This window comes from Nicotiana tomentosiformis, chromosome 4, assembly GCF_000390325.3.
Source record: "Nicotiana tomentosiformis chromosome 4, ASM39032v3, whole genome shotgun sequence".
NCBI lineage: Eukaryota > Viridiplantae > Streptophyta > Magnoliopsida > Solanales > Solanaceae > Nicotiana > Nicotiana tomentosiformis.
Window position 1 is genome coordinate 21,925,399 of NC_090815.1, and position 25,368 is coordinate 21,950,766.

At 39.5% G+C, this 25,368-nt stretch overlaps 1 protein-coding gene across 1 annotated transcript; it reads left to right on the forward strand.

Moving 5' to 3' along the window:
- Positions 1–22,056: 22,056 nt before the first annotated feature.
- LOC138909356 (uncharacterized) lies at positions 22,057–22,596 on the forward strand. The gene has a single exon (XM_070200551.1). It carries the CDS (start codon positions 22,057–22,059, stop codon positions 22,594–22,596), a length of 540 nt encoding a protein of 179 aa, XP_070056652.1.
- The last annotated feature ends 2,772 nt before the right edge of the window (positions 22,597–25,368 follow it).

A 25,368-nucleotide genomic window follows, 5' to 3' on the forward strand; every position in this document is an offset into this window, starting at 1 on the left:
TATGCGTACATAATATCATCAAGCCTCTGAGGGCATCCCATTATATCATCTCGGCCTCTATGGGCAAAATCATCAATGTATACCAACTGATCAAGTGGAGGTGCGTATGTAACGCCATATCCTTCCCCATATCCCATATACAAATAATATACATGTATATAACGCCATCTGGTCATGGGTCAATATACACTCCTAGTGCTTCTATGAATAGACTCATTTATGAAAGTTACGTGTTTGTTCATTTTATTTGTATTGTATGGATCATGACAAAAGGAAAGAAGGGATAGCCTTAACATACCTTAACTCCATTGAGTCCTTAATACCTTCCAAGCCATTCTTCAAAAAACTCAACTCAATCTACCATAGCATAAAGAGATTCAAAATCAGTGTTGAGTAAAGGCAAAGTCCACAACTTAAACTAGTAGCTCAATTATGTAAATTTGGGCAGCATCTCCCCTATAACAAGAGCCTCCTGCAATACCATATACCAAAAAAATGACCAGAGCAATCCATCAATACATAATTATCAATAACAAGACACCGTAGAACAACAACAAGTCACAACTACTTCACGACGAGCGGCAAGCTTCGATTGAAACCTGTATACCCAATATCACTCCTTATAGACTTCTTAATCTAACTTAAAAGTACCATTAACATGATAATAAAGTCATTCATCAATGATTCCAGCCTTATACCATATATTTATAACAAATAAAGAATCCACAGCTCCAACTATTCTCAATTAGCAACTTTATTCACTAGTTCATGTCTAGCCCATCCACTTCACTTAATCAACATCAAGATAACATTAAGAACATGCAAGAACACAATATAGTTACCTCCTACAGTGGATTCAAATCGAAATTCATATTATATTTAGCTTACAACATCCCATCACACCCCAATCACTTCATTCCCAAAACGATAATTATAGTAGTGTCAAACACCCCGAAAATATTACAAAGAACGACTAATCCACCATTTTGCCATTATGTGGTATTTATCCACACAATTTATGCCCCTAAACTCCATTAAACAGTATCAAAATAGACAGCCCAAAAACGAAAGAAAACAGCCCACACAACAGTCCACTACAAGTCGAATAACTTGAACTCACGACTTCCGATCACCGTCCCATGAGTTCTAACTATTAGGAAATGAATTTATCAACCTTACTTGATATTTAAAATATTAAATACAGAAATTAGGAATTTTTTTAAGTATTAAATACCTTCCAAAACTCAAACTACAAAGACAAAAAGAGGCGATATAGCGATACTTACGCGTATGGATCGTTCTAATGTTATCGCTTCTTCATTTCGTACCCGAGATGTAATCTTATTTGAAACCCTTGTAGAGAGCTTAAGGGTAAGTTTATGGGTCTTATTTGGTTGTGGTTTCTGAAAAAATGAATAAAGAGACGACATAAGGGATATAAATATGCATTTTGTTGTAAAGTCAAAAATGTGCTACTTGGCACCCTAGCATTGGCCCTTCTTCCAACACTTATATCTTTTTATACGGATGTCGTATGAACAAACTGTTAAAAGCGTTGGAAACTACATTTCAAGACCTTAAATATGGTATATAATATGTCCCAAAAATACCTCATATAGCACATGAAATGTATTGATCAAAAAGCTTCATTCCAAGGCAAATCCTTAGTTGGTTTTTTCGCAACTTAAATCTGATTTTTCCCAAACTTTATATTTTATTTACAAACATCATATATAATAATATTATGACTTTAAACTAAATTAAATCATGATTAACAAGTCTCATATTTATTACGTCACCTTGGGAAGCACGAAGTGTAACAATCTTCCCCCCTCTTAGAAACATTCGTTCTTGAATGTTAAACTTCGAGAGATTTATAGAAATTCAGGAAGAGTCTCCTCTATAATGGTACTAGTCATAACCTGTCATGTAAAAAAGTGAAAAATACAAAGCCACACAGGGTCACAATCATTAATAACACCAATGGCCTCACACGACCAATGACAGTAACTAACATAAGAATCTAGTATCATATACGTACTTAAAGGCTGTGATGTCTCAGTCTAATCCTCCTCCGGAAGCGGAAACAAGTGAGGATACCAAATCCTCATGTCTTCTTCATCTTCCCAAGTCAACCCCTCCACATTATTGTTTCTCCAAAGTACTTTATTAGAAGCTACATCCTTAGTTCTAAATCTCCGAACTTGTCTATCTAGTATAGCAATGGGAGCTTCCTCATATGATAGTTGCTCTGCAACCTGAACATCGTCAACTAGAATGACTCTAGAAGGATCTCCAATACACTTACAAAGTATAGACACATGAAAGTCTGGATGTACATACTCCAAGTTGGAAGGTAAGTCTAACTTATATGCTAATTGGCCTACTCTACGTATAATCCTATAAGGTCCAACGTACCGAGGGCTAAGCTTGCCTTTCTTACCGAATCTCATAACGCCTTTCATCGGTGATACCTTTAGTAATACCCAGTCATCTACCTAAAACTCCAAGTCTCGTCGTCGATTATCTGCATAGTACTTCTGATGACTCTAAGCTGCAAATATCCTTTCCCGTATAAGCTTAATCTTCTCAACTGTCTGTTATACCAACTCTGGTCCTACTAAGTTGGTTTCCCCAACATCGAACCATCCAATTGGTGACCTATACTTCCATCCGTAAAGAGCTTCGTATGGAGCCATCTGAATGCTGGAATGATAACTATTATTATACGTAAACTCAATAAGCAGAAGATGATCATCCCAGCTACCCCTGAAGTCCATCACACAAGCCCGTAACATATCCTCAAGTGTTTGAATAGTACACTCAGCCTGACCGTCTGTCTGGGGATGAAATGATATACTAAGACTTACCTGAATCCCCAATCCTTTTTGGAAGGACCTCCAGAAATTAGCTGTAAACTGAGCACCTCTATCTGAAATAATAGATATAGGGACACCATGAAGTCGTACTATCTCTTTAATGTAAAGCCTTGCTTATTCCATGCTGAATACGTAGTCCTGACAGGCAGAAAATGGGCTGATTTTGTAAGTCTATCAACAATCACCCATATAGAATCGAACTTCCACTGGGTATGAGGTAAGCCTACGATGAAGTCCATATTAATTTCTTCTCATTTCCAAGTCGGTATCTCTATAGCCTGCAATAATCCACCAAGTTTCTGATGCTCAATCTTAACATGCTGATAATTAGGGCACTGAGCAACAAACTCTGCTATATCCTTCTTCATTTCTTCCCATCAGTATATCTCTTTGATATCATGATACATCTCCATCGCTCCTGGATGAACATAATAACGAGAATATTGGGTTTCTCCCATAACCTGCTAGCGTAGCCCTGTCACATTAGTAACACATAATCGACCTCGATATCTGAGGACTCCATCTCCTGTAATCTCGAATGGTGTTTTCTCCTTTTGAGGAGCTGTATCCCTATAATGAGCTAGGAAAGGATCCTCATACTGGAGTTCCTTCACTTCAGTTACTAAAGAGGATGTTACCGTGTCCTAAATAATAACTCCGGTATCACCTGAATCTAGTAATCGAACTCCCAGGTTGGCTAACTGATGAATCTCACGGGCTATCTCACTCTTCTCTGGCTGTAAATATGATAGGCTACCCATTGATCTACGATTGAGGGCACTGGCTACTACATCTCCTTCCCTGGATGGTATAAAATATCAACATCATATTCTTTTAGTAGCTCCAATCATCGCCTCTGACATAAATTTAATTCCTTTTGCTTGAAGACATATTGAAGGCTCTTATGATCCGTATAGATACCAATATCATTGCCGTACAAATAATGCCTCCACATCTTTATTGCATGAATCACCGCGGTTAACTCTAAATCGTGGGTCGGATTCTTCTCGTGCTTTCTTCGTTGTCTAGAAGCATAAGCTACAACCTTAACATGCTGCTTCAATACACAATCCAATCCAGTGCCTGAAGCGTCACAATAGATAGCATAACCATCGGTCCCCTCTGAGAGTGACATAATCGGTGCTAAAATCAATCTATCCTTCAATGCCTGGAAACTCCGCTCTCAAGCATTAGTCCACTAAAACTTAGTTGCCTTATGAGTCAACTTTGTCAATAGTGCTGAAAGAGAAGAAAAGCCCTCTACAAATCTTCTGTAATAACCTGCCAAACCTAGGAAGCTACGAACCTCTGTCGGTGTCGTGGGTCTAGGTCAAGTCTTCACTGCCTCAATCTTCTGTGTATCAGCCTGGATACCCTCACCTGAAATAATATGTCCAAGGAAAGCTACAGAATTGAACAAGAATTCACATTTAGAGAATTTTGCTTACAACTTCCTTTCTTGTAGAACTCTGAGCACAGTACGTAAATGATCTTCATGCTCAGTCTCTGAACGGGATTAAACCAAAATATCATCTATAAATATAGTCACGAACTGATCTAGAAAGGGTCTGAACACACGGTTCATCAAGACCATGAATACTGCTGGGGCATTGGTCAACTTGAACGACATAACTCTAAACTCAAAGTGCTTGTATCTGGTCTTGAATGATGTCTTGGAAATATCTTTCTCTTTAACCCTTAGCTGATGATACCTACACCACAAGTCTATCTTCGAGAAACACCTGGCACCCTGCAAATGATCAAATAAATCATCAATCCTCGAGAGCGGGTACTTATTCTTAATCGCCACCTTATTCAACTGCCTATAATCAATACACATCCGCAAGGAACTATCTTTCTTTCTCACAAATAACACAGGTGCTCCCCACAGTGATGTACTGGGTCTTGTAAAGCCTTTTTCAAGCAAATACCTCAGTTGTTCTTTCAACTCTCTTAGCTCTGCATGTGTCATTCTATAAGGAGGAATAGATATCGACTAAGTATCTAGTAATATGTCAATAACAAACTCAATCTCCTGCTCTGGCGGAAGACCTGAAAGCTCATTGGGAAACACATCGGGAAACTCATTTACCACTGGGATAGACTGAAGGGTCGGTGACTCTCCTTTCACATCCTGTACCCGAACTAAGTGATAAATATAGCCCTTTCTGATCATCTTCCTTTCCTTGAGATAAGAAAATAAACCTACCTCTCGGCGATGTAGTATTACCTTTCCACTCCATTACTGGCTCCCCTGGAAACTAGAACCGAACCATCTTTGATCTACAATCAACGCTAGCATAACAAGAATCCAACCAATCCATACCTATTATAACATCAAATTCCACCATATCTAACTCAATTAGGTCTGCTACTATTGAATTACTATGAACTACTACTATACAGTCTTTATATACTCGTCTAGCTATCACTGGATACCCAACAGGAGTAGACACGTCATAAGGTTCAATCAACTCAGGTTCTACCCCAAACTTACTAGCAACCAATAGAGTGACGTACGATAAGATGGAACCTAGATCAATAAATGCATATACATCATATGAGGAGACTAGTAATATCCCTGTAACAACATCGGGTGACGACTCCTGATCCTGTCGACCCGCTAATGCGTAAATACAGTTATGAGGACCACTCGAGCTAGATGCTCCACTTCTGCCTCTACCACGACTAGCTGGTGCCTGTGAACCTTACCCAGGGGGCGGTACTTATGATGACGAACCATCTACAAATCTCGCTGGCTGAACTACACCCGCACCACCTCTCGTCGAACAATCTCTCATAACGTGGCCAGGATAACCACAAGTATAACAAACACCCAACCCTAAAAGGCATTGCCTAGCATGCTGCTTACCACACTGAGCACATCATGGCTAAGACGGAGTCATATAACTTGAATCACCCCTATATTGAGAACTAGAGGCCCTGGAACTTTGACTGGACCCTGAACGTATGGAACAATCAAATCTCTTATCGAAAAACTGAGGGGGTGCACTAGCCAACGGCTAGGCTGGATACATCGGGTATTGCTGTCTCTGACCACCTAGAAACTCACTAGAAGGGCCTGAAGATCTCGTTCTCTTATTCTGGCCCCTATCATGCTCACGATCGACCCTCTACTCCTGCTTGCGCTCCTCTACACCTTTAGCGTATGCCTGAATACGAGAAATATCAATGCATGGCTAAAGTGAGACTGACATACAATCACTAAGAAGGTACGGCTCCAACCCTATCATGAACCGGTGAACCCGATCCTCCATCTTTGCTACAATAGTGGGAGCATACCTAGCCAAAGAATCAAACTGAAGGCTGTATTCCTGAACACTCATATTACCCTGCCGAAAGGTCAAGAATCTTTCAACTCTAGCCCGTCTATGCTCTGGTGGAAAATAATGACGAACTCCTGCCATACTGCTGGAAGGGCATCCTCACCTCTGGACAACTCCCAAGACTCGCACCAATTAACTGCAACATCCCGAAGTCTATAGGAAGCTAGCTCAACTGACTCAGTTGTAGTGGCCTTCATTACCCTCAAAGTTCTCTACACCCTATCGATAAATACCTGAGGGTCCTCGTTTGGATCTGCTCCAGTGAATATCGGAGGATCCAAATTAATGAAATCGTGAACCCTCGCATTGATGGACCTATCTGCATGACCAATACCTACCTTCTGGCGCCGAGCCTATGCAGCCACTAATCGAGTCAATAGCTGAATAACATCTATAACCTCCTAACCCGGGGCATCTGGATGAGGAACTGGGGGTACTGGGGCGGGCACTGGAGCTGGAGCTGGTGACCCTCTAATCTCCTCTGGAAAGGGTAGGTTATGTGAAGTCTGAGATGGAGTCTCACTATGCGACTCTCCCCGAGTCATGGTAAAACGTGGCACTCAACTTGTAGTCTCATCATCCACGGACTTGCCCTTCTGGGCGGCTGTAGCCTTCTTGGGCATCACTAAACATATAACATATCGTTAGGAAATGAATCCTTATATAGCACGATTTAAGATAAAAAAGGAGGGTAACATCCTACATGTCCTGTAGCCTCATATTTATAAATGTGGTGCACAACACACTAATAAACAAGACTCTACTAGACACGGCCAGTAGACAACGCTAGGACAGAACTGCTCTGATACCACTTTTGTCATGACCCAACCGATAGGCCACGACGAGTGCCCGTGCCTACCTATCGAATACCCCTAAGCATACATCTAAGATAAAACATGGAACAAGTGTAGGTCATGCATAACATCTGGCAATAAACTACTGAATCATGTGAATAATACATGAGAGAATATGCCCAAAAGACATATGTATGTATGTATATATATATATATATATATATATATATATATATATATATATATATATATACGAAATACGGTAGGGCGAGCCAACAAGGCCACATACTATCCAACTATACATAATTGTCTACAGACCTCTAATAGAGTATACAACTGTATAAAGGATGGGACTATCCCCGTCATACCCATATATGTATACAAAAGTATCGTACCAAAACCCAATAGCAACTCCGGATCAAATGGAGCACACCAACTCTCCCTGAGCAAGGATCCTAAGAAGGGGGACCGTCAACCTATCTACCTGCACCTGCGGGCATGAAACGCATGCCCCAAGCAATAGGGGCATCAGTACGAATAATGTACCGAGTATGTAAAGCATGGAAAGTAGTATGTAAAAGATATAAAGGAAACATGGAGTAAAGGACTCAACATGTGAGTTTGAATAGATTTGTGAATCATGAAACTTGTATAATGTCATGCATATGCATAAAAATGTCATATCATGCTTAGGTATATGCGTACATAACATCATCAAGCCTCTGAGGGCATCCCATCATATCATCTAGAGCTCTGTGGGCGAAATCATCAACGTATACCAACTGATCAGGTGGAGGTGCGTATATAATGCCATAACCTTTCCCCATATCCCATATACATATAATATACACGTATATAATGCCATCTTGTCATGAGTCAATGTATGTGTATAAATGAATGCAATGCATAATGAAGTAAGTCAATAAGATCTCTCGGATAAACTCTATCAACTTACATATTTTTCTAAGACCCATGAACAAAAGATATAATAGTACGACACATGGGGAATCAACAACATAGGCACTCCTAGTGCTTTTATGAATAGAGGCATTTATGAAAGTAGCGCATTTGGTCCTTTCATTTGTATCGTACCAAAACCCAATAGCAGCTCCCTGATCAAATGGAGCACACCAACTCTCCCTGATCAAGGATCTCTTGGATTCGGTAGACGTTTTTGGCCATGTTGTATCTTCCAAGGGCATTAAAGTGGATCCTAAGAAGATTGAGGTAGTTTAGAACTAGACTAGACCTACATCAGCTATAGAGATTTAGAGCTTCTTAGGTTTGGCGAGTTATGTCGCCGGTTTGTGGAGGGGTTTTCATCTATCGCAACCCTATTGACTAGATTGACCTAGAAAGGTTCCCCATTTAGGTGGTTTGATGAGTGTGAGTTGAGCTTTTAGAAGATCAAGACTACTTTGACTACAACTCCAGTGTTGGTTTTGCCTAGGCGTTCGAGGTCTTATACCGTGTATTGCGACGCATCACATATTAGGCTTGGCACAATATTGATGCGGGATGGTAGGGTGATTGCCTACGTGTTGCGGTAGCTGAAGGTTTATGAGAAGAATTAGCTCGTTCATGATTTAGAATTGGCAGATATTGTTCATGCATTGAAGATTTGGAGGCATTACCTCTACAATGTGTCGTTTAGGTATTCATAGATCGTCGGAGTCTACAACACTTGTTTAAGCAAAATGACCTAAACGTGAGGCATCAGAGGTGGTTAGAACTGTTAGAAGACTATGATATCATACTTTGTACCATCTCGGGAAAGCCAATGTGGTGGTCGATGCCTCGAGCAGAAAGGCCGAGAGTATGGGTTATCTTGCATATATTCCAGTTGGCGACCAATCGCTAGCATTGGATGTTCAGGCCTTGGCCAATCAGCTCATGAGGTTAGATATTTCGGATCCCAGCCGGGTTCTTTCTTACGTGCTTTCTCGGTCTTCTTTGTATGAACGCATCAGAGAGCATCACTATGACGACTCTCATTTGCTTGTTCTTAAGGACACAGTGCAGCACGACGATGCCAAGGAGGATGCTATTAGAAATGATGGGGTGTTTTGGATGTAGGATCGGATTTGTGTACCCAATGTGGATGGGCTACGTGAGTTAATTCTCGAGGATGCCCACAGTTCAGGAGATTCCATTAATCTGGGTGCCCCAAAATGTATCAAGATCTGAGGCAACATTAATGGTGGAGAAGAATGAAGAAAGATATAGTAGAGTATGTGGCTCGGTGTTTGAATTGCCAACAGGGGAAATACGAATATCATAGGCTGGACAGTTTGCTTTAGAGACTTGAGATTCCTGAGTGGAAGTGGGAGCGTATTACTATGGATTTCATTGTTGGGTTCACACAGACTTTGAAGAAATTTGACGCAATGTGGGTTATTACAGATAGGTTGACCAAGTCTGAACATTTCATTCCGGTGGCTGTCACATATTCTTCAGAGAAGTTGGCTCAGATCTATATCCGGGAGATTGTTCGCTTTCATGGTGTGCGGGTATATATGATCTCCAACCGAGGCATGCAATTCACATCGCATTTTTGGAGGGCCGTGCAGCATGAGTTAGGTACACAAGTTGAGTAGAGTACAACATTTCACCCCCAGACAGACGGACAATGCGAGCGCACCATTCGAATCATGGAGGATATGCTACGTGCTTGTGTTATGGATTTTGGGGCATCAAGGGATTAGTTTCTATGACTTGCTGAGTTCGCCTAAAATAACAACTGCCAATCGATTATTCAAATGGCTCCTTATGAGGCCTTATATTGGAGGAGGTGTCGTTCTTCAATTGGTTTGTTTGAGCGTGAAGAGGCTAGGTTGATGGGTAATGATTTGGTTCGGGATACCATGGAGAAATTCAAGTTGATTCAGGATAGGCTTCGTACAACTGAGTCTAGACAGAAGAGTTACACTGATCGGAGGGCTCATGATATAGCATTCATGGTGCGATATAGGGTTTTGTTGTGGGTGTCACCCATGAAGAGCGTTATGAGGTTCGGAAGAAGGGAAAGTTGAGCCCTAGGTATATTGTTCCTTTTGAGATCCTTGAGAGAGTTGATGACGTGGCCTACCAACTTGCATTGCTACCTAGTTTAGTGGTAGTTAACCCGGTATTCTATGTTTCCATGATCTGGAAGTATCATGGTGACTTATGAGGAGGTGTCGATGGCTACTCTAGCTCGGCAGGTCCGGAAGTTGAGGTCTAAGAGTTATCCTTTTGTTAGAGTGCAATTGAGAGGTTAGCCGATTGAGTTAGCTACGTGGGAGTCTGAGTTTGACATACGGGTTAGATACCCACACCTTATGACCATCCCAGGTACTTTTTGATATCTGTTTGAGGATGAACGTTTCTGTTAGAGGTGGAGAATGTGACAACCCGATAGGTCTGTTTGATATGATTCAGACGCTTAATTAAGATTCAAGTAGTTCTTGTGTTTTCCTTTGAAATTTCATTCATTTTGATGTTAGATTTGTAGTTTTAGATGTTATTTTGGTGATTTGATCACCCGAGTAAGTTTGTATGGTGTTAATACACTTGTCTGCATGTTTGGTTTGGAGCCTAAGGGGCTCGGGTGAGTTTCAGACGCGTTTCAGATGAGTTTGAACGGTTTGAAATCTGTTGGTGTCTTTCTAGTTCTGGTGTTCAATTGCAGATCTCACATTTGCGAGCCTTGATTTTGCGAACCAAAGTTCGCTGTAATGACTCAATCAGTCGTTTTGAACATTTGTATTCTGTTCAACTATTTGAAGTCTTGAGTAGCTTCATATGATGTATTATGACTTGTGTGAATTGTCGGGTTTGGTTTTCAAGTGATTCGGGAGAATGATTCTCAACTAGGACTCTTTAAGTTGTAGAATTAACCAAGTTTTACTTTTGTGTTTATGACCTCGGATCGGAGATTTGATGGTTCCGTTAGGCCCAGATGGTGATTTTGGACTTGGGCGTATGCCCGGATTTTTATTTTGATGCTTCTAGAAGGCTTTAACACTATTTGGCTGAAATTGGAAATTTAAAGGTTTGGAATGTTCATATGTTTGTCCGAGAGTTGCCTTTGATGATATCAGGTTCAAATTGTTGTTCCTATAGTTGGAATAGGTTCGTTATGTCATTTGGTACATGTGTACAAATTTTGAGATCATTCCTGGTTGATTTGATATGAGTCGGCACAAGTTTTGAAAGTTGAAAGTTTAAAAGTTCATTAAGTTTGATGTGAGGTGCGATTCGTGGTTTTGACACTGTTATGTGTGATTTGAGGCCTCGAGGAGGTCCGAATTATGTTTTGAGACTTGTTAGTATATTCGGACGGGGTCCCGAGGGGATCGGGTGAGTTGCGGACGTGTTTCAGACAATGTTTCTCGTCATGTGTGGTTGCTGGCATTTGCCGGTACTGATGTTGTGCACATGAGGCTGGCTTTATGCAGGGGCGGTGGTTGCAGAAGCAAGGTCATTGATGCACCTATGAAGAAGGCTGGAGATGGGCTGTGATCGCAGACGCGGAGTGTGAAGCGCACACAAGTGCGTGCAGAAGTGGTATCATTTGCACATGAGCGGAAAGGTTGTTTGGTTGTGTTTTCCACATAAGCGATGATGCCTCGCACCTGAATTATCGCAGAAGAGTAACATGGTCCGTAGGTGCGAGAGGTTGGGCATTATGTGATTTTTGTTGAAGCGGAGGAAGTGTCACAAAAGCGACGCCACAAAAGCGGCCGATATATTGCAGACGTGAAAATGCTGGGCAGACTCTATATAATTCGAGGGTTGTTCATTTTATTAAATAATTGTGATTTGGGGCTCGCTTTTGGGCAATTTTGGAGAGGCATTTCACCACATTGATTGTGGTAAGTTTTCTTGACTCGGCTTTGATTATATTTCATGAATCTATCTTCGATTTTGGCATTTGAATTATGAATTTTAAAGAGAAATTGTGGGTTTTTCTCTAAACTTTCCTAAAGCGAATTATTGATTTTTGAACATCGATTCAGAGTCGTATTTGAGTGAAATTAGTATGGTTGAACTCGTAATTGAATGTATTGTTAGATTTTGTGAGTTTTGTTGCATTCCAACGTGCGAGTCCGGGTTTGACTTTTTGGTTGACTTTGAGTAAATGTGTAAAGACTCGACCTTTGTCATTTGGGATTGTTTCCTTAGGCACTAGTTGATGTTTTTGAGTTGCTTTTGGATTGTTTCAAGCCTTTATGAGGTGGATACGTACATGATGGCATTTCTAAAGTATTGTTTGGCTTTCTCGGTATTGGATTTGCCTTGTTCGAGGTAAGTAACATATCTAAAATTTGATTTGACGGTATTTAACCCTAGGAACTATGTTATAAGAGATGTATTGGGGTGACGCACATGCTAAGTGACGAGCGTGTGTGCGTGCACCAGAGTTATCATGATTCAAGTTGACTATTTGACTATGACCGAACTTGTTTTTAGTGTTAAATCTTGTTCTATCCGTGCAATTCCTACTAGTTAGAGTAATTGAGCTGTAATTCATGTTATAAATCATGTTTAGGCTGTGTACTTATTCGGTTGAGACTTAAGAAGGCTATTTCTGCTGTTTTGGGTTATCTGGTTTAATTGCAATTATACACTCAGTCATGATTTTTCACTTGCATGACATATCTCAGTCTCTTTTCATCATTCATTGTTACATCACATGTTATCATTGATTGGCCTGAGTGTTACGAGATTGTGAGTCCCTGAGATATGAGAGATTGATGACTGAGGTGGACCTGAGAGTCATGTTGTGAGTGTTATTGTAGATCGGGCTGCACACTGCAGCACGACATTTTGGCTTTATTACTATTATTATTTTTATGGATCAGGCTGCACACCGCAACATGCCTTATTGCCTTATTTATTATTGTGGATCGAGCTACACGTCGCAGTAGGCTTTATATTAGCGCTTGGGCAGGATCCGCCCCTCCAGAGTCTGACATACCAACAGTGAGTGCAGGCACAATGATATATAAATATATATATATATATATATATATATATATATATATACATGTGCTTTGGTGAGGGGCTTATGTCATGTAGGAATAGAGACGTACTTTCTTCAAGCTAATTGGTAAACAAAAATTCTTATCTGGTGTTGTGAATTGGAAATACAATTCTTTTGATAAACTCATGATTTGTTGATTTTCAGTTGTAATATGTGGACTTGGCTGTTATACCTGGAAAACGTGTCTACTTTTCTGTAACTATGAACGGGCTGAGCATAATATCTTTTGAGTCATTACTTGTACTGCTCTCATTATATCATTATGAGTTAATTTTGGTTATTGGTGTCGTACACCGACCTTCTCCCAAGCTCGTCACTACTTTCAACCTAAGGTTAGATTCTTTACGAATTGAGTACATGGGGTTGGTTGTACTCATACTGTACTTCTACACCTTGCGTGCTTATTTTGGAGTTGACGTTGCTGTGCATGATGAGAGCTAGCATTGAAGATGTACCTGTGCTCCAGTTGGCTGCCTTTTGTTTTTGGTAGTTTTAGATTCATAAATCTATTATGTATATTTCAAACAGATGATATATTTATTTCATACTAGCTTTGTGAACTGTAAATCTTAGAAGCTCATGATTTGTACTACCAGTCCTTAGGTTGTTGTATAAACGTTCAGTTAATTCAACATTAATTTTTCAATAAATCTCATTTGAATTGGATTATTGTTAATTGGCTTACCTAGCGGGTTTGGTTAGGTGGCATCATGACTAGTTGGATTTTGGATTGTGTAACCTCGCATTTGCGAGAAAATAGTTCGCAAGCATTTGGTCGTATTTGTGACACTTGGTATAAATGGAACATTTTCGCATTTGCAAAGAATGGCCACATTTGCGAAGGTTGGGTTTTCACCTTTGCGCTCATTTTGTCGCATTTGCTACATATGGGGTTTTGATGCACAGTTTGCATTTGCGACCTTTGCTTCGCATTTACGATGCTCGCTTTTGCGAACAAGACATCGCAATTGCGATATCAACAACTGGGTAAAATAGGGGAAAATTGGGACTTAGCTCATTTTACACCATTTCTCAACCCTAAGCACTCTAGAGGCGATTTTTCAAGAGACTTTTCTTCCCAAAATTATTGGTAAGCAACTCTAATCCACTTTGTTTCAATTTTCAATTACTTTTCATAAGATTTCAACATCAAATTTAGGATTTCCATGGTAGAAATTAAGGATTTGGGTAGAAATTGGGGATTTTGTAATATTGAGATTTTGACCTCAAACTGAGGTCAGATTTTGAAACAAATCACATAACCGGGCTCAGGGATGAATGGTTAATCGGGTTTTGGTCTGGATCTCGGGTTTTGACCAAGCGAGCCCGGGTTTACTTTGGTTGACTTTTTCTAAAATGATCAAAATTGAATCTGTTTCATTAATGGGTAGTTTCTATTGCTTATTTTGAACCGTTTGATCGATAATTTTCTAGATTTGGTTGGTTTGGAAGCTTGTTCAAAATGCAAGGCCGTGGTTGATTATGTCTAACCTTGACTTGAGGGAATTAGGATTTTTGAGTTATTTGTTATGTGAATTATGTGGGAAAATAACGTATATGTGAGGTGACGAGTGTATATACAGTATCATGGGATTTAGCACTCCGGATTTGGATAGGTATCTCTATGTTTTCATCTATTTCATGATGTCTCTTGTACTATGCTAAAACTGTTACATGTCTTTAGTTTACTTCTATGCTATATTTGTTATGTGTCATTTAATTGTTACTTTACCTTAATTTGCGTTCCTCACATGATTTCTACTTATTTCATAACTATTTCTACCTGCCTTAATTTCATATCTTAATTATCATATGTTTTACATGTTATATTATCTTTATATCATTTCTTTTACTCTAAAATATTGTTTCACTTGCGTGAGCTGTTTAACTGGTATGTACCGATGAATTGGTAAAGTTTGAGATTTCTAGATGATAGAGATTCTCCGATTATTCTGTGGCTCTTTACTGTCTTGTACATTTACTTTCTTGATGTAAATACTTTGTAAATATCGTTTTTGAATTGTTCATGTTGACGATTGAAATTATTTGTGGAGCGGGTTGCACACCGCAACATAAACTTAAAGGTATTAAAATGATATGAACAGATGATGCTTGGTGGGATCGGGTCGCGCGCCGCAATGGATTGTATATGTTGTAATTGTTTGTAATTGTTGAGTTACCCTAGTATTGTGATATGAGACTTGAGACTTTGTTATTCTGGGCTCTCTGGTAGTTGAAGTTCGGGTTCGTTTTCATGAGTTAAATATTCTATTTCTATTTCTAGTTTTCCTGTTATTATTATTATTATTATTATTATTATTATTATTATTATAATAATTATAATTATAAATATAATAATAATAATAATAATTATTATTATTTTGTATAGGTTATTTATATGTGACTTGGCTTATCCTCGTCACTACTTCCTTGAGGTTAGGCTCGACACTTACAGAGTACATGGGGTCGTATGTACTCATACCACATGTTGCACTTCTTGTGTAGATACTGGAGTTGATCCAAGCGGTATGTAGTGAGACAACTAATAATCAGCTACTTATGGAGACTTAAGGTATAGTTGCACAACGTCCGCATCCCTGAAGTCCTCTTCCATTTCATCATTGCTATATATTTAGATTCAAACAATTATATTTGTTCAAACTTTATTTGTAGCACTCTAGACACTCATGTATTCGTGACTCCAGATTCTGGGATATGTTTAGATTATATTATTCATCACTATATCACCCTATTTAAGACTATTACAGTTATTATTGTTAACATTTTGTTTTGAATAGTTAAAACTGGTTAAGTAATTTAGCTAATATTGGATTGCCTAACAAATAAAATGTTAGGCACCATCACAATCCTGAGGGTGTGATTCCGGGCCGTGACACTTTTATTTTTTATAATAAATTAAAATTACCTCGAAGATGGAAGTCCTTTTCATTTTCCAACTTCAAGAAACACAAACAAATTGACAATTTCTTTTATGCTCAGGGCATTTTTCATGCAAGTGTAAGACAAATATCAAAATAAACAAGATAAGTTCCAAAGCATAACAACTTCTCCTCTCCAAACAACTTCTAAAAATTTAATTCCAAGTGGCGACTCATGAATAACTAAAATAATCCCTATCCAAATATCACTTCAAATGAAAAAACTCTTTTAACTCAACATTTTAATAGGGTTGGGGTACAAACGGAAGTGTGACACTTAGCGTTTTGGGGCATGACATTCCCGAAATGTTATTTGCATATTTTACCCTTTAAAATTATTATTACACTAGACAAAATAATCATTTAGTTATTTTTTTATATTTAGGAATAGAAATTTAATTTTTTTCTATTATTTATGACCTGAAAATCAACTACTTGTTTTTATTTTAAATCCTTCATTATTTAAACTATGCAATATATTAACATATTCTTTTAAAAAATTAATAAAATAGGAAAATCTCCATAAAAGGTTCACCAACTTCCTGTCACGCCCCGACCACGGGGAGCACGACCGACGCTCTACCAGGATAACCCTGCCGAGCAAGCCTGCTCGATTTCCTTCTACCCAAACTCACCCATGAATAACGAGAAGATATTTCTTTATTAATTAAATAATAAGAAGATCATATATACAACACCGATTCATTACTATTAGCTACTTAATTTATAAGTCCCAAATATATTACATTACACATCCATAGTTTAGAAGTGGAACATGTGGTACAATTACAACATCTTTAGTTTGACATTCCCAATACCAACGTACAACCTACACCAAGTCTACGGAGCCTCTAACGGGTACAAAAGAGTACTAGGATAATGCCGGCAACAAGGCCCCGGTTATACCTCAATACACAATACATGAGAAACAAAAGATACAAGACCCCGATATGAAGTAGGGCTCACCAAGTCAGCTGAGAGGAGTATGTAATGCTATCGAGGATTAAGACCGCCCGCTGATGAACCACCTGTATCCATTAAAGATACAGCGCTCCCTGCAAAAGGGACGTTAGTACATGTGGAATAGTACTAGTATGAAAACCAAAATACCTATTCATGGACTTGGAAATACAACATGGATATGATGAATCATGGTAACAAATAAAGGGCTTAGATAGCCGTTAAAGTCAAAACAAATTTATTAAGAACTTTCAATAACATTTATTAATTCTTAAGTCGGGGATCATCTACAACTACCTTTACACAAAGTGGCACTGCCGCCTCACCCCAATGTATGCGGGTGGAGATGAAATCACAATACCAGAAACTCTACACAATGTGGCCCCACCACCTCACCCCAATGTATGTGGGTGGAGGTGTATTCACAATACCACAACTCTATACAAAGCAGCCCTGCCGCTTCACACCAACGTATGCGGGTGAAGGTGTATCCACAATACCACAACTCTACACAAAGTGTCCCTGTCACCTCACCTCAACGTATGCTGGTGGAGGTGTATCCACAATACCACAACTCTACACAAAGCGACCCTGACACCTCACCCCAACGTATGCGGGTGGAGGTGTAATCACAATACCACAGCTCTACACAAAGCGGCCCTACCGCCTCACCCCAATGTATGTGGGTGGAGGTGTAATCACAATACCACAATTTAAATTCCCAAAATGATAATAGTTTGTACAAAGAGTTCTCTTCCAATCAATCGTTTGGCACCTTTGGCTTTAGCACGTGCAAGTTCATAAGGTTTCATTAAATGAGAAATAAGTGTTTGATTACATTGATTTTATACAAGATTTTCTTTCCAAAAAGGGGTATAACATAATTAAGTCACAATAGAAAGTCTTTAATACATCATTTATTCTTGAAGTACTTTTTCACAAAGGGCAATACACAATTTCAACCCATGAATATATTAGATCTCAAAACACATTGTAAATACTTACAAAGCACTGCATTAGTTAAAACAACAACTTTTGGGTATGATTTGAGTACATAAGCTTTTAGGCATATCTATTTTCGAGGTCGATTTGGAACAGTTGCATCAAGGCTTATTTCTTAACCTTTCTCACATAATTTCATTTCCTTGGCACCATTGGCCACACATATAATTTTCATTCTTGGTACGTTGGCCATACTTTATATCTCCAACTCACTTCTTTCACTTTCAAGAATCTTTATAGATTATCAATAATATGAGCAATCGAAATCAAGGCCTTAAGTATATATATGAGAAATATGATTTGTAGACGCATTGAGTATTCTTTCCAAGTTATGCATAATGGACTTTCATTTGAAACACGACCCAAGCCGTAACATTTTAATACATTTATCATTCTTGAACACATTCCCGAAGAATAACATAATGTGATAGGAATATTCAGAATGTATTTTGAATACATAATTCTCGACACGGGATTACTCGGGACAATTGAATATATTGAAAATAACTCAGAACGTGGGAATAAGGAACTTGATCCAACCATACTTGAAACTTACGGGAACATCATGAAATTCAATTCTAAGAGAGTAGTTTAGCCAACATACATTGTCTGAGCTTTCCTTAAGTTACTACAACGTCCCAACACTTTTAGCAATAACAATCTATATGAAGATAGAGAAACACAGATAATAATTAGAAGGATTATCATGGTGTAACCCTCTTAAGAATTTTATCAAACACCTAGTATGCAAAATAGATTACAAAGCTCTACAATGGTAATCCCTTCCTCCCTCAACCAATTTCAACAAGAGACTACCCAAAATAGTTTATTAACCCCACATACTACAACATATTGGCACATGCATGGCCTAATTCTAATCCCATAATATACTTAGACCCTAAAATAACTTGCATGGGTGGTATAGGACAACAACTTACCCGGATAGATGGTAGTCTAGTAAATGATTCCCTTCCATCTTCAAGATTGGGGTAGAGATTGATGATCAATGCACCTCTTTCATCCCTTTATAAAGCACTCCCCTCTCTCTAAAGTATGTGTTTAACCTGGCCAAAATAACCCCGAACTAGTTTTATAAGAAATGGGGTCGGGTTATAAAATAGGAAAAATGGACCCTATAAACTCAGGTCTGCAGTCGCAGAATGGACCACATAACATATATGCGTCCTGCAAAATGGACTGTAAAATGAGCCGACAAAATTCTTCATGCCAAATCTGCGATGGAAAATGTGGACCGCAAAATGGATATGCGATCACACAATGGACTGCAAAACAACCTGCAAAAATCAACAAACTCTGCTCAACTCCGCGATGATTATGCAGCCAGTAAAATGGTTATGCGGTCGTGAACCAGAACGCATAATTGCCTTCTTCTGTCAAAAAATTCCATCCACTCCTTAGTGCCCTTCTTCAACCCAGAAAGTCAGTACCACGGCGAGCAACTTCGCCGCGAAGAATTTCTACAGTACCTAAACACATAGACATACCTTGGCACCACGAAACCTTAAATTCCTTGGCGAAATTTTACGGGGCCTTACACTTCAAAATTCTTTTAGATTTAAAATCCTCTTTTTCCTCACATATGCTTATAGTTCAAGCATTCCCATTCCTATTAGCTAATCACGGGATAAATTTTACCTTGTATGGTGCAATGGATTATCTTCTATAGAAGGTGGTATATATAATCTCATGGGATATTCCACTATATTGCGTCATTATACCAAATGATCCTTTAGTATATTATAGATATAATCACTAAAGTATTGTATAGGATAAAATATGCTATGGCACGTGGAACCCAAGACGAGGGGATGGCCAAAGACCGAAGGCAACTGTTTCGTTTGTCACCGGAAAGAATAAAAGTCATAATGATGTGATAAATGCTCTTCTCTCGGTAGCATTTAACAGAAAATATTCCATGGCATTAAGAGCAATTACCCATTACAGGTAATTTGGCATTTATGTTCACCGTTCCATCTTCATAAATGTCCCTCTAAATTGACATTAAAGAAGGGCACGATCCTAGGACTTCCTTTATAGCTTATAAATAGTGATCTCAATTATCATTGTAAAAGACACAAATTTTATGGCAACCTTACACTACATTGTATACAAAGCTCAATACAATGTTATCATCTTACTTTTTAATTTCGTTATTGTTGTGCCCGAAAATCCAGTTCCCGAAACTATTGCTTCTACTATTTTGTCTATATCCTAAGGCTAAGTATTGCATAATTCTTTGATTATTTTATTATTTCGAGATCAAATTAAATCAATTGTCTAGAAACCACGTATAAATACAACTGTACCATTTTACGGGTAAACAGTTTGGCGCCCACTATGGGGCCTAAACAGTCATGTAATTAAATTGATCCTTTCCTTTTTAACTAACATGTTTTGATTATTCCGTCTTAGAAAAAATCATAAGAAATGGCAGATAACACTATAAACGACATACACAATCCCGAGATTCGAGGGGATCGGCCTCATTTCGAGGACTCAATTAGTGACACCCATAATGAGGGGAATGCCGCTACACATGCGCATGACAGGCAATATCCTCGATATGTTCGGGAGACCACTCCCGATGATGCTGATGAGGAACATGTCATTGACGCGGTATAGGTCTTGCAAGAGCAACAAGCGATCATTCTAGGCCATCTCGCACGACAGGATAAGGTTATGACGAAGTTGAAGTAGGCGCTGTCGGGAGCTTCAAATAGTGCAAACAGACGAGATACGATTCCTTCTGGGGTTCGCACAAATCAAACGATGCAGAAGGTCGTTAACAACACTCCCATGGGTAAAATTGGCTCCAATGGGGCAGGGGGAACAAATCCGGCCTCAACAACGAGAATGATACCTTCAAGAATGAAGTTTTATGATTTATGAGAGAAATGTACGCTCCCATGGACCAGATTCCGAGCGCGCCACCAGTGCTGAAAGGTCCAGACTAGAAAAAGTATACTCAGTTGCCATACAAGCCAAGTGCGGCACCAGAATTAATCCCGAAGAGGTTCAAAATGCCTGAAGTGCCAAAGTATGATGGAACTTCAGACCCCCAGAAGCATATTACCACCTACACAACGACGGTAAAGGGAAATGATTTAGCTCCTCACTAAATTGAATCTGTGTTGTTAAAGAAATTTGGAGAAAGCCTCACGAAGGGGGCCTTGACGTGGTATTCACTGTTACCCTAGAATTCTATAGAATACTTTGAAATGCGCACAGATTATTTCATCAAGGCTTATGCCGGGGCTACAAAAGTATAGGCCCAAAAGGATGACATATTCAGGATTGCGCAAGGAGAGTCCGAACTTCTACGAGAGTTCGTTACCCGATTCCATAAGGAGAGAATATTGCTCCCGACTATCCCGGATGAATGGGTGGTTGAAGTATTCACTAAGGGATTGAATCCGAGGAGTTTAGATGCTTCCCGGAAATTGAAGGAAAACCTACTCGATTTTCAAGCAACGATCGGGGCAGACGTGCACAAACGATATGAATCAAAAATAAGAATCAAAGATGATCGGGTTGGTTTTCGATCGTCGACCAAAGGACGCAAAAAGAACAGAGAAAAATCAAAGGAAGATTATGACACAGACAGACAGACTTCGAGGGGTTGGTGTTTTCCCTACAAACGAACTGAAAGCCACATTAGAGGATTTCGAACAACAGACAAGTTCGCCGTTGACAGGAGGAATGATCGCTGTTGGAAATATTGATCACTGCAGGATAAAGAGGTCTTAGGGTAGAGGGATCCTTGTTACCCCAAGTTATCAGAATAAAACTTGAACATCAATGTAGTAGAGTTGGTGTCGGCCATGAGAAACATCGGAAGCACGGTTCCAAAAACAGATGAGATCTAATCCCAGCTAGAGGGATCCCAACTTATGGTGTGAATACCACGGGATGAATGGCCTCCGTACAGGGGACTTGCAAAACCTCCGGGAATAAGTGGCAACATTATTGAAGAATGGTCACCTCAGAAAATTCTTGAGTGACTGAGGTAAGAACAATTATGGTCGTAACCGGGACAACGCGGAACCCTCGAAAGCAGGAAAAGATCCCCCGCGTCAAACAACCAACATGATCTTCGGAGGGAAAGAGATTAACGGGGTCACCTTTTTAGTAGCAAAGAAGATGAAAGTATCAATAAATCATAGAAAAAGGCTTCGAGAAGACGATATCACTTTTATGGAGAAGGATGCAAACGGATTGCTGCTACCACACAACAATGCTTTGGTAATTTATTTAAATGTGCTAGATTATAAGATTAAACGTGTTCTAGTAGATCTAGAAAGTTCAGTTAATATCATACAATGGAGAGTATTGGAGCAAGCTAATCTCACCAGAAGCATTATTCCAGCCAAAGAAATCCTCGCCGTATTCAACCTCACAAGTGTGACAACTCGGGAAGAAATTTTGTTAATCATGAACACTGAAGGAGTAATGAAAACAACTATTTTCGAAGTGGTAGATGGTGATATGGGATACAACATTATTCTAGGAAGGCCATGGTTGCATGAGATGAACGTTGTACCATCAATGTATCATCAATTGCTAAAGTTTCCAACACCCAAAGGAATTAAACAGATATGGGTGATAAACCGACGGCAAGGGAGATGAATGCAATTTCGATCTCCATTAGTAAAGGAAAGGAACACTCAGCATAGCAACTACAGGGACCAGCACCTACCCCGAACTAGATAAAGTTCTCCTGGAAGCCGAGGCGTCGGGATATTATCAGGTGCCAAGATATTTCCAAGGTTTGGAAGAGACCGATGCAACAAAGTCTACAACGGAAGAGCTGGAGCAAGTGGCATTGTTCGAAGAATTCCTAGAAAGGAAATTCCACTTGGGGATAGGGCTGCAGCCAGAACTCATGTCCAAAGAATTCCTAGAAAGGAAATTAGGCTTGTCGCATGAGGATATGACAGGCATCCGAATAGAGGTATCCATACACAAGTTAATCTTGGATCCCAATGCACCTCCGGTAAGATAAACAAATGCCTGACTGCCGAAGCAAGGAATAAATTTATCGAAGAAGAGGTAACCTGCTTACTTAATATCGGTTCGATCCGAGAGGTAAAATATCCAGACTGGCTAGCCAATGTAGTGATGTTCCTAAGAATAACAATAAGTTTGGCATTTGTGTAAATTATAAAGATCTTAACAAGGCGTGCCCAAAAGACTCGTACCCACTGCCAAACATCGATCAAATGGTTGATGCGATGACCGGGAACGAGTTAATGAGTTTCCTTGATGCTTATTATATATACAACAAAATTAAGATGAACTCGAAGGTTCAAGAGAAAACTTTGTTTATAACGAATTTTGGTATATATTGCTACAATGTGATGCCCTTCAGGTTGAAAATACCGGCGCCACTTATCAACGGCTCGTGAACAAGATGTTTGAATATCAAATAGGAAAAACTATGGAAGTTTATGTAGATAATATGCTCGTTAAGTCTTTAAATACAGGTGATCATCTTAAACATCTACAAGAAACTTTCGACATCCTAAGGAAGCATAATATAAAACTTACTCCCGAGAAATGCACGTTCGGGGTCAGCCATGGTAAGTTTCTGGGATTTCTGGTATCATAAAGTGGAATTGAGGTAAACGCCGATAAGATCAAGGCCATAGAAGATATCCTGGACAAACTATCAAACTTGAAGGAAGTCCAAATGCTTACAGGGAGATTGGCAGTTTTGAGCAGGTTCATTTCCCGGTCATAGGAAAAATGTCATCGTTTCTTCGTATTGCTCAGAATGAAAAATAATTTCGAATGGACCCCAGAGTGACAACAGGCTTTGAGGGATTTCAAAAAATTCTCGTCAAGTCCTTCATTGCTTTCAAAACCAAAAGAAGGTGAAACGTTGCTGGTTTATCTCGCGGTCTCTGAAGTTGCGATAATTGTGGTTTTATTCCGAGAGAATAAAGGTACGCAATCATCCATTTATTATGTTAGTAAAATTTTAACGAGAGGAGAAACTCGTAACCCACATTTAAAGAAACTGGCCTTCGCTGTCGTAGTCGCTGCTCTGAAGCTGAGGCCATACTTCCAATGCCAACCTATAACCGTGGTGACTACTTTAACTTTGCGAAATATCCTCCATAAACCCGAGCTCTCAGGAAGATTGTTCAAATGGGCCTTCGAATTGAGTGAATTTGACATAGAATATAAACAAAGGACTACAATTAAGTCACAAATCTTGGCTGACTTCGTGGCCGATTTTAGTCCGGGATTATTGTCTTTAGCATACAAGGAGGCAGTAATAGTGTTAGAATCGACATCAGGGGTTTGGACCTTATTTACGGATGAAAATTCTAACTTAAAAGGGTCTGGGCTTGGTATAGTCTTAATCACGCCTTCGGGGGAAACCCTAAGACAAGCCATCAGGACGGTCCATTTAACTAGCAACGAAGTATAGTATGAAGCTTTGATTGTAGTGCTCTAATTGGCTCGGGGACTTGACTCTGAGGTCATCGAAATCAAATACGACTCGCATCTGGTGGTAAATCAGGTCTATGGGATCCTTGAGACCCAAGATGAACACATACAACAATACGTGGTAAAGGTTCAAGCTCTATTGGCGCAATTCTGGGAGTTGTCAATTACTTATATACCAAGGGAAGATAACACAAAAGCAGATGCATTGGAAAACCTAGGATCATAGATGGAAATAAAGAGATCGTAGTCCGGGACGGTAGTACAACTGATTAACTCAGTCCTGGATACAGATGGTTACTATGAGGTAAATTTAACTAATCTGGTCTGGGATTGGAGGAATGAAATCATTGATTATCTTAAACAAGGGAAGCTACCTGAATACCCCAAACTATCCCGGGTGTTGCGCGCCAAGAGCGTGATATAGCTTCAACAGAGGCCAATTCTATAGAAAATCTTTTCAAGGGATATGCGAAGGGGCATCTGAAGCAAACTATGTCATGCAAGAGGTTTATGAAGGGATATGTTGAAACCACTCGGGCACAAATTCCTTAGTGCCGAAGTTGGTAAGGGCAAGATATTATTGGCCCCGCATGTAACAAGACGCCAAAGACGTCGTACAAAAATGTAAATGTGTCAACGCTACACAACACTGGTGCATCAACTGGCAGAACTCTTACATTCGGTTTTGTCCCCATGGCCGTTCATGAAATGGGAGATGGACCTCGTCGGACCTCGTCGGACTACTGCCACCGGCTCCCGAAAAGTTAAAATTTCTTTTAATTTGACTGACTATTTTTCTAAGTGGATAGAAGAAGGTCCTTATCAGAAGATCGTAGAACACGAAGTGGTGGATTTCTTGTGGGAAAATATAATTTGTAGGTTCGCAATACCAAAAGAGATAGCATGCGACAATGTGCCATAGTTTATCGGCGCAAAAATTAC

Bases quoted from the DNA above. Each gene is read 5' to 3' on its own strand.
- LOC138909356 (XM_070200551.1), top strand. From the start codon at position 22,057: ATGATCTTCGGAGGGAAAGAGATTAACGGGGTCACCTTTTTAGTAGCA.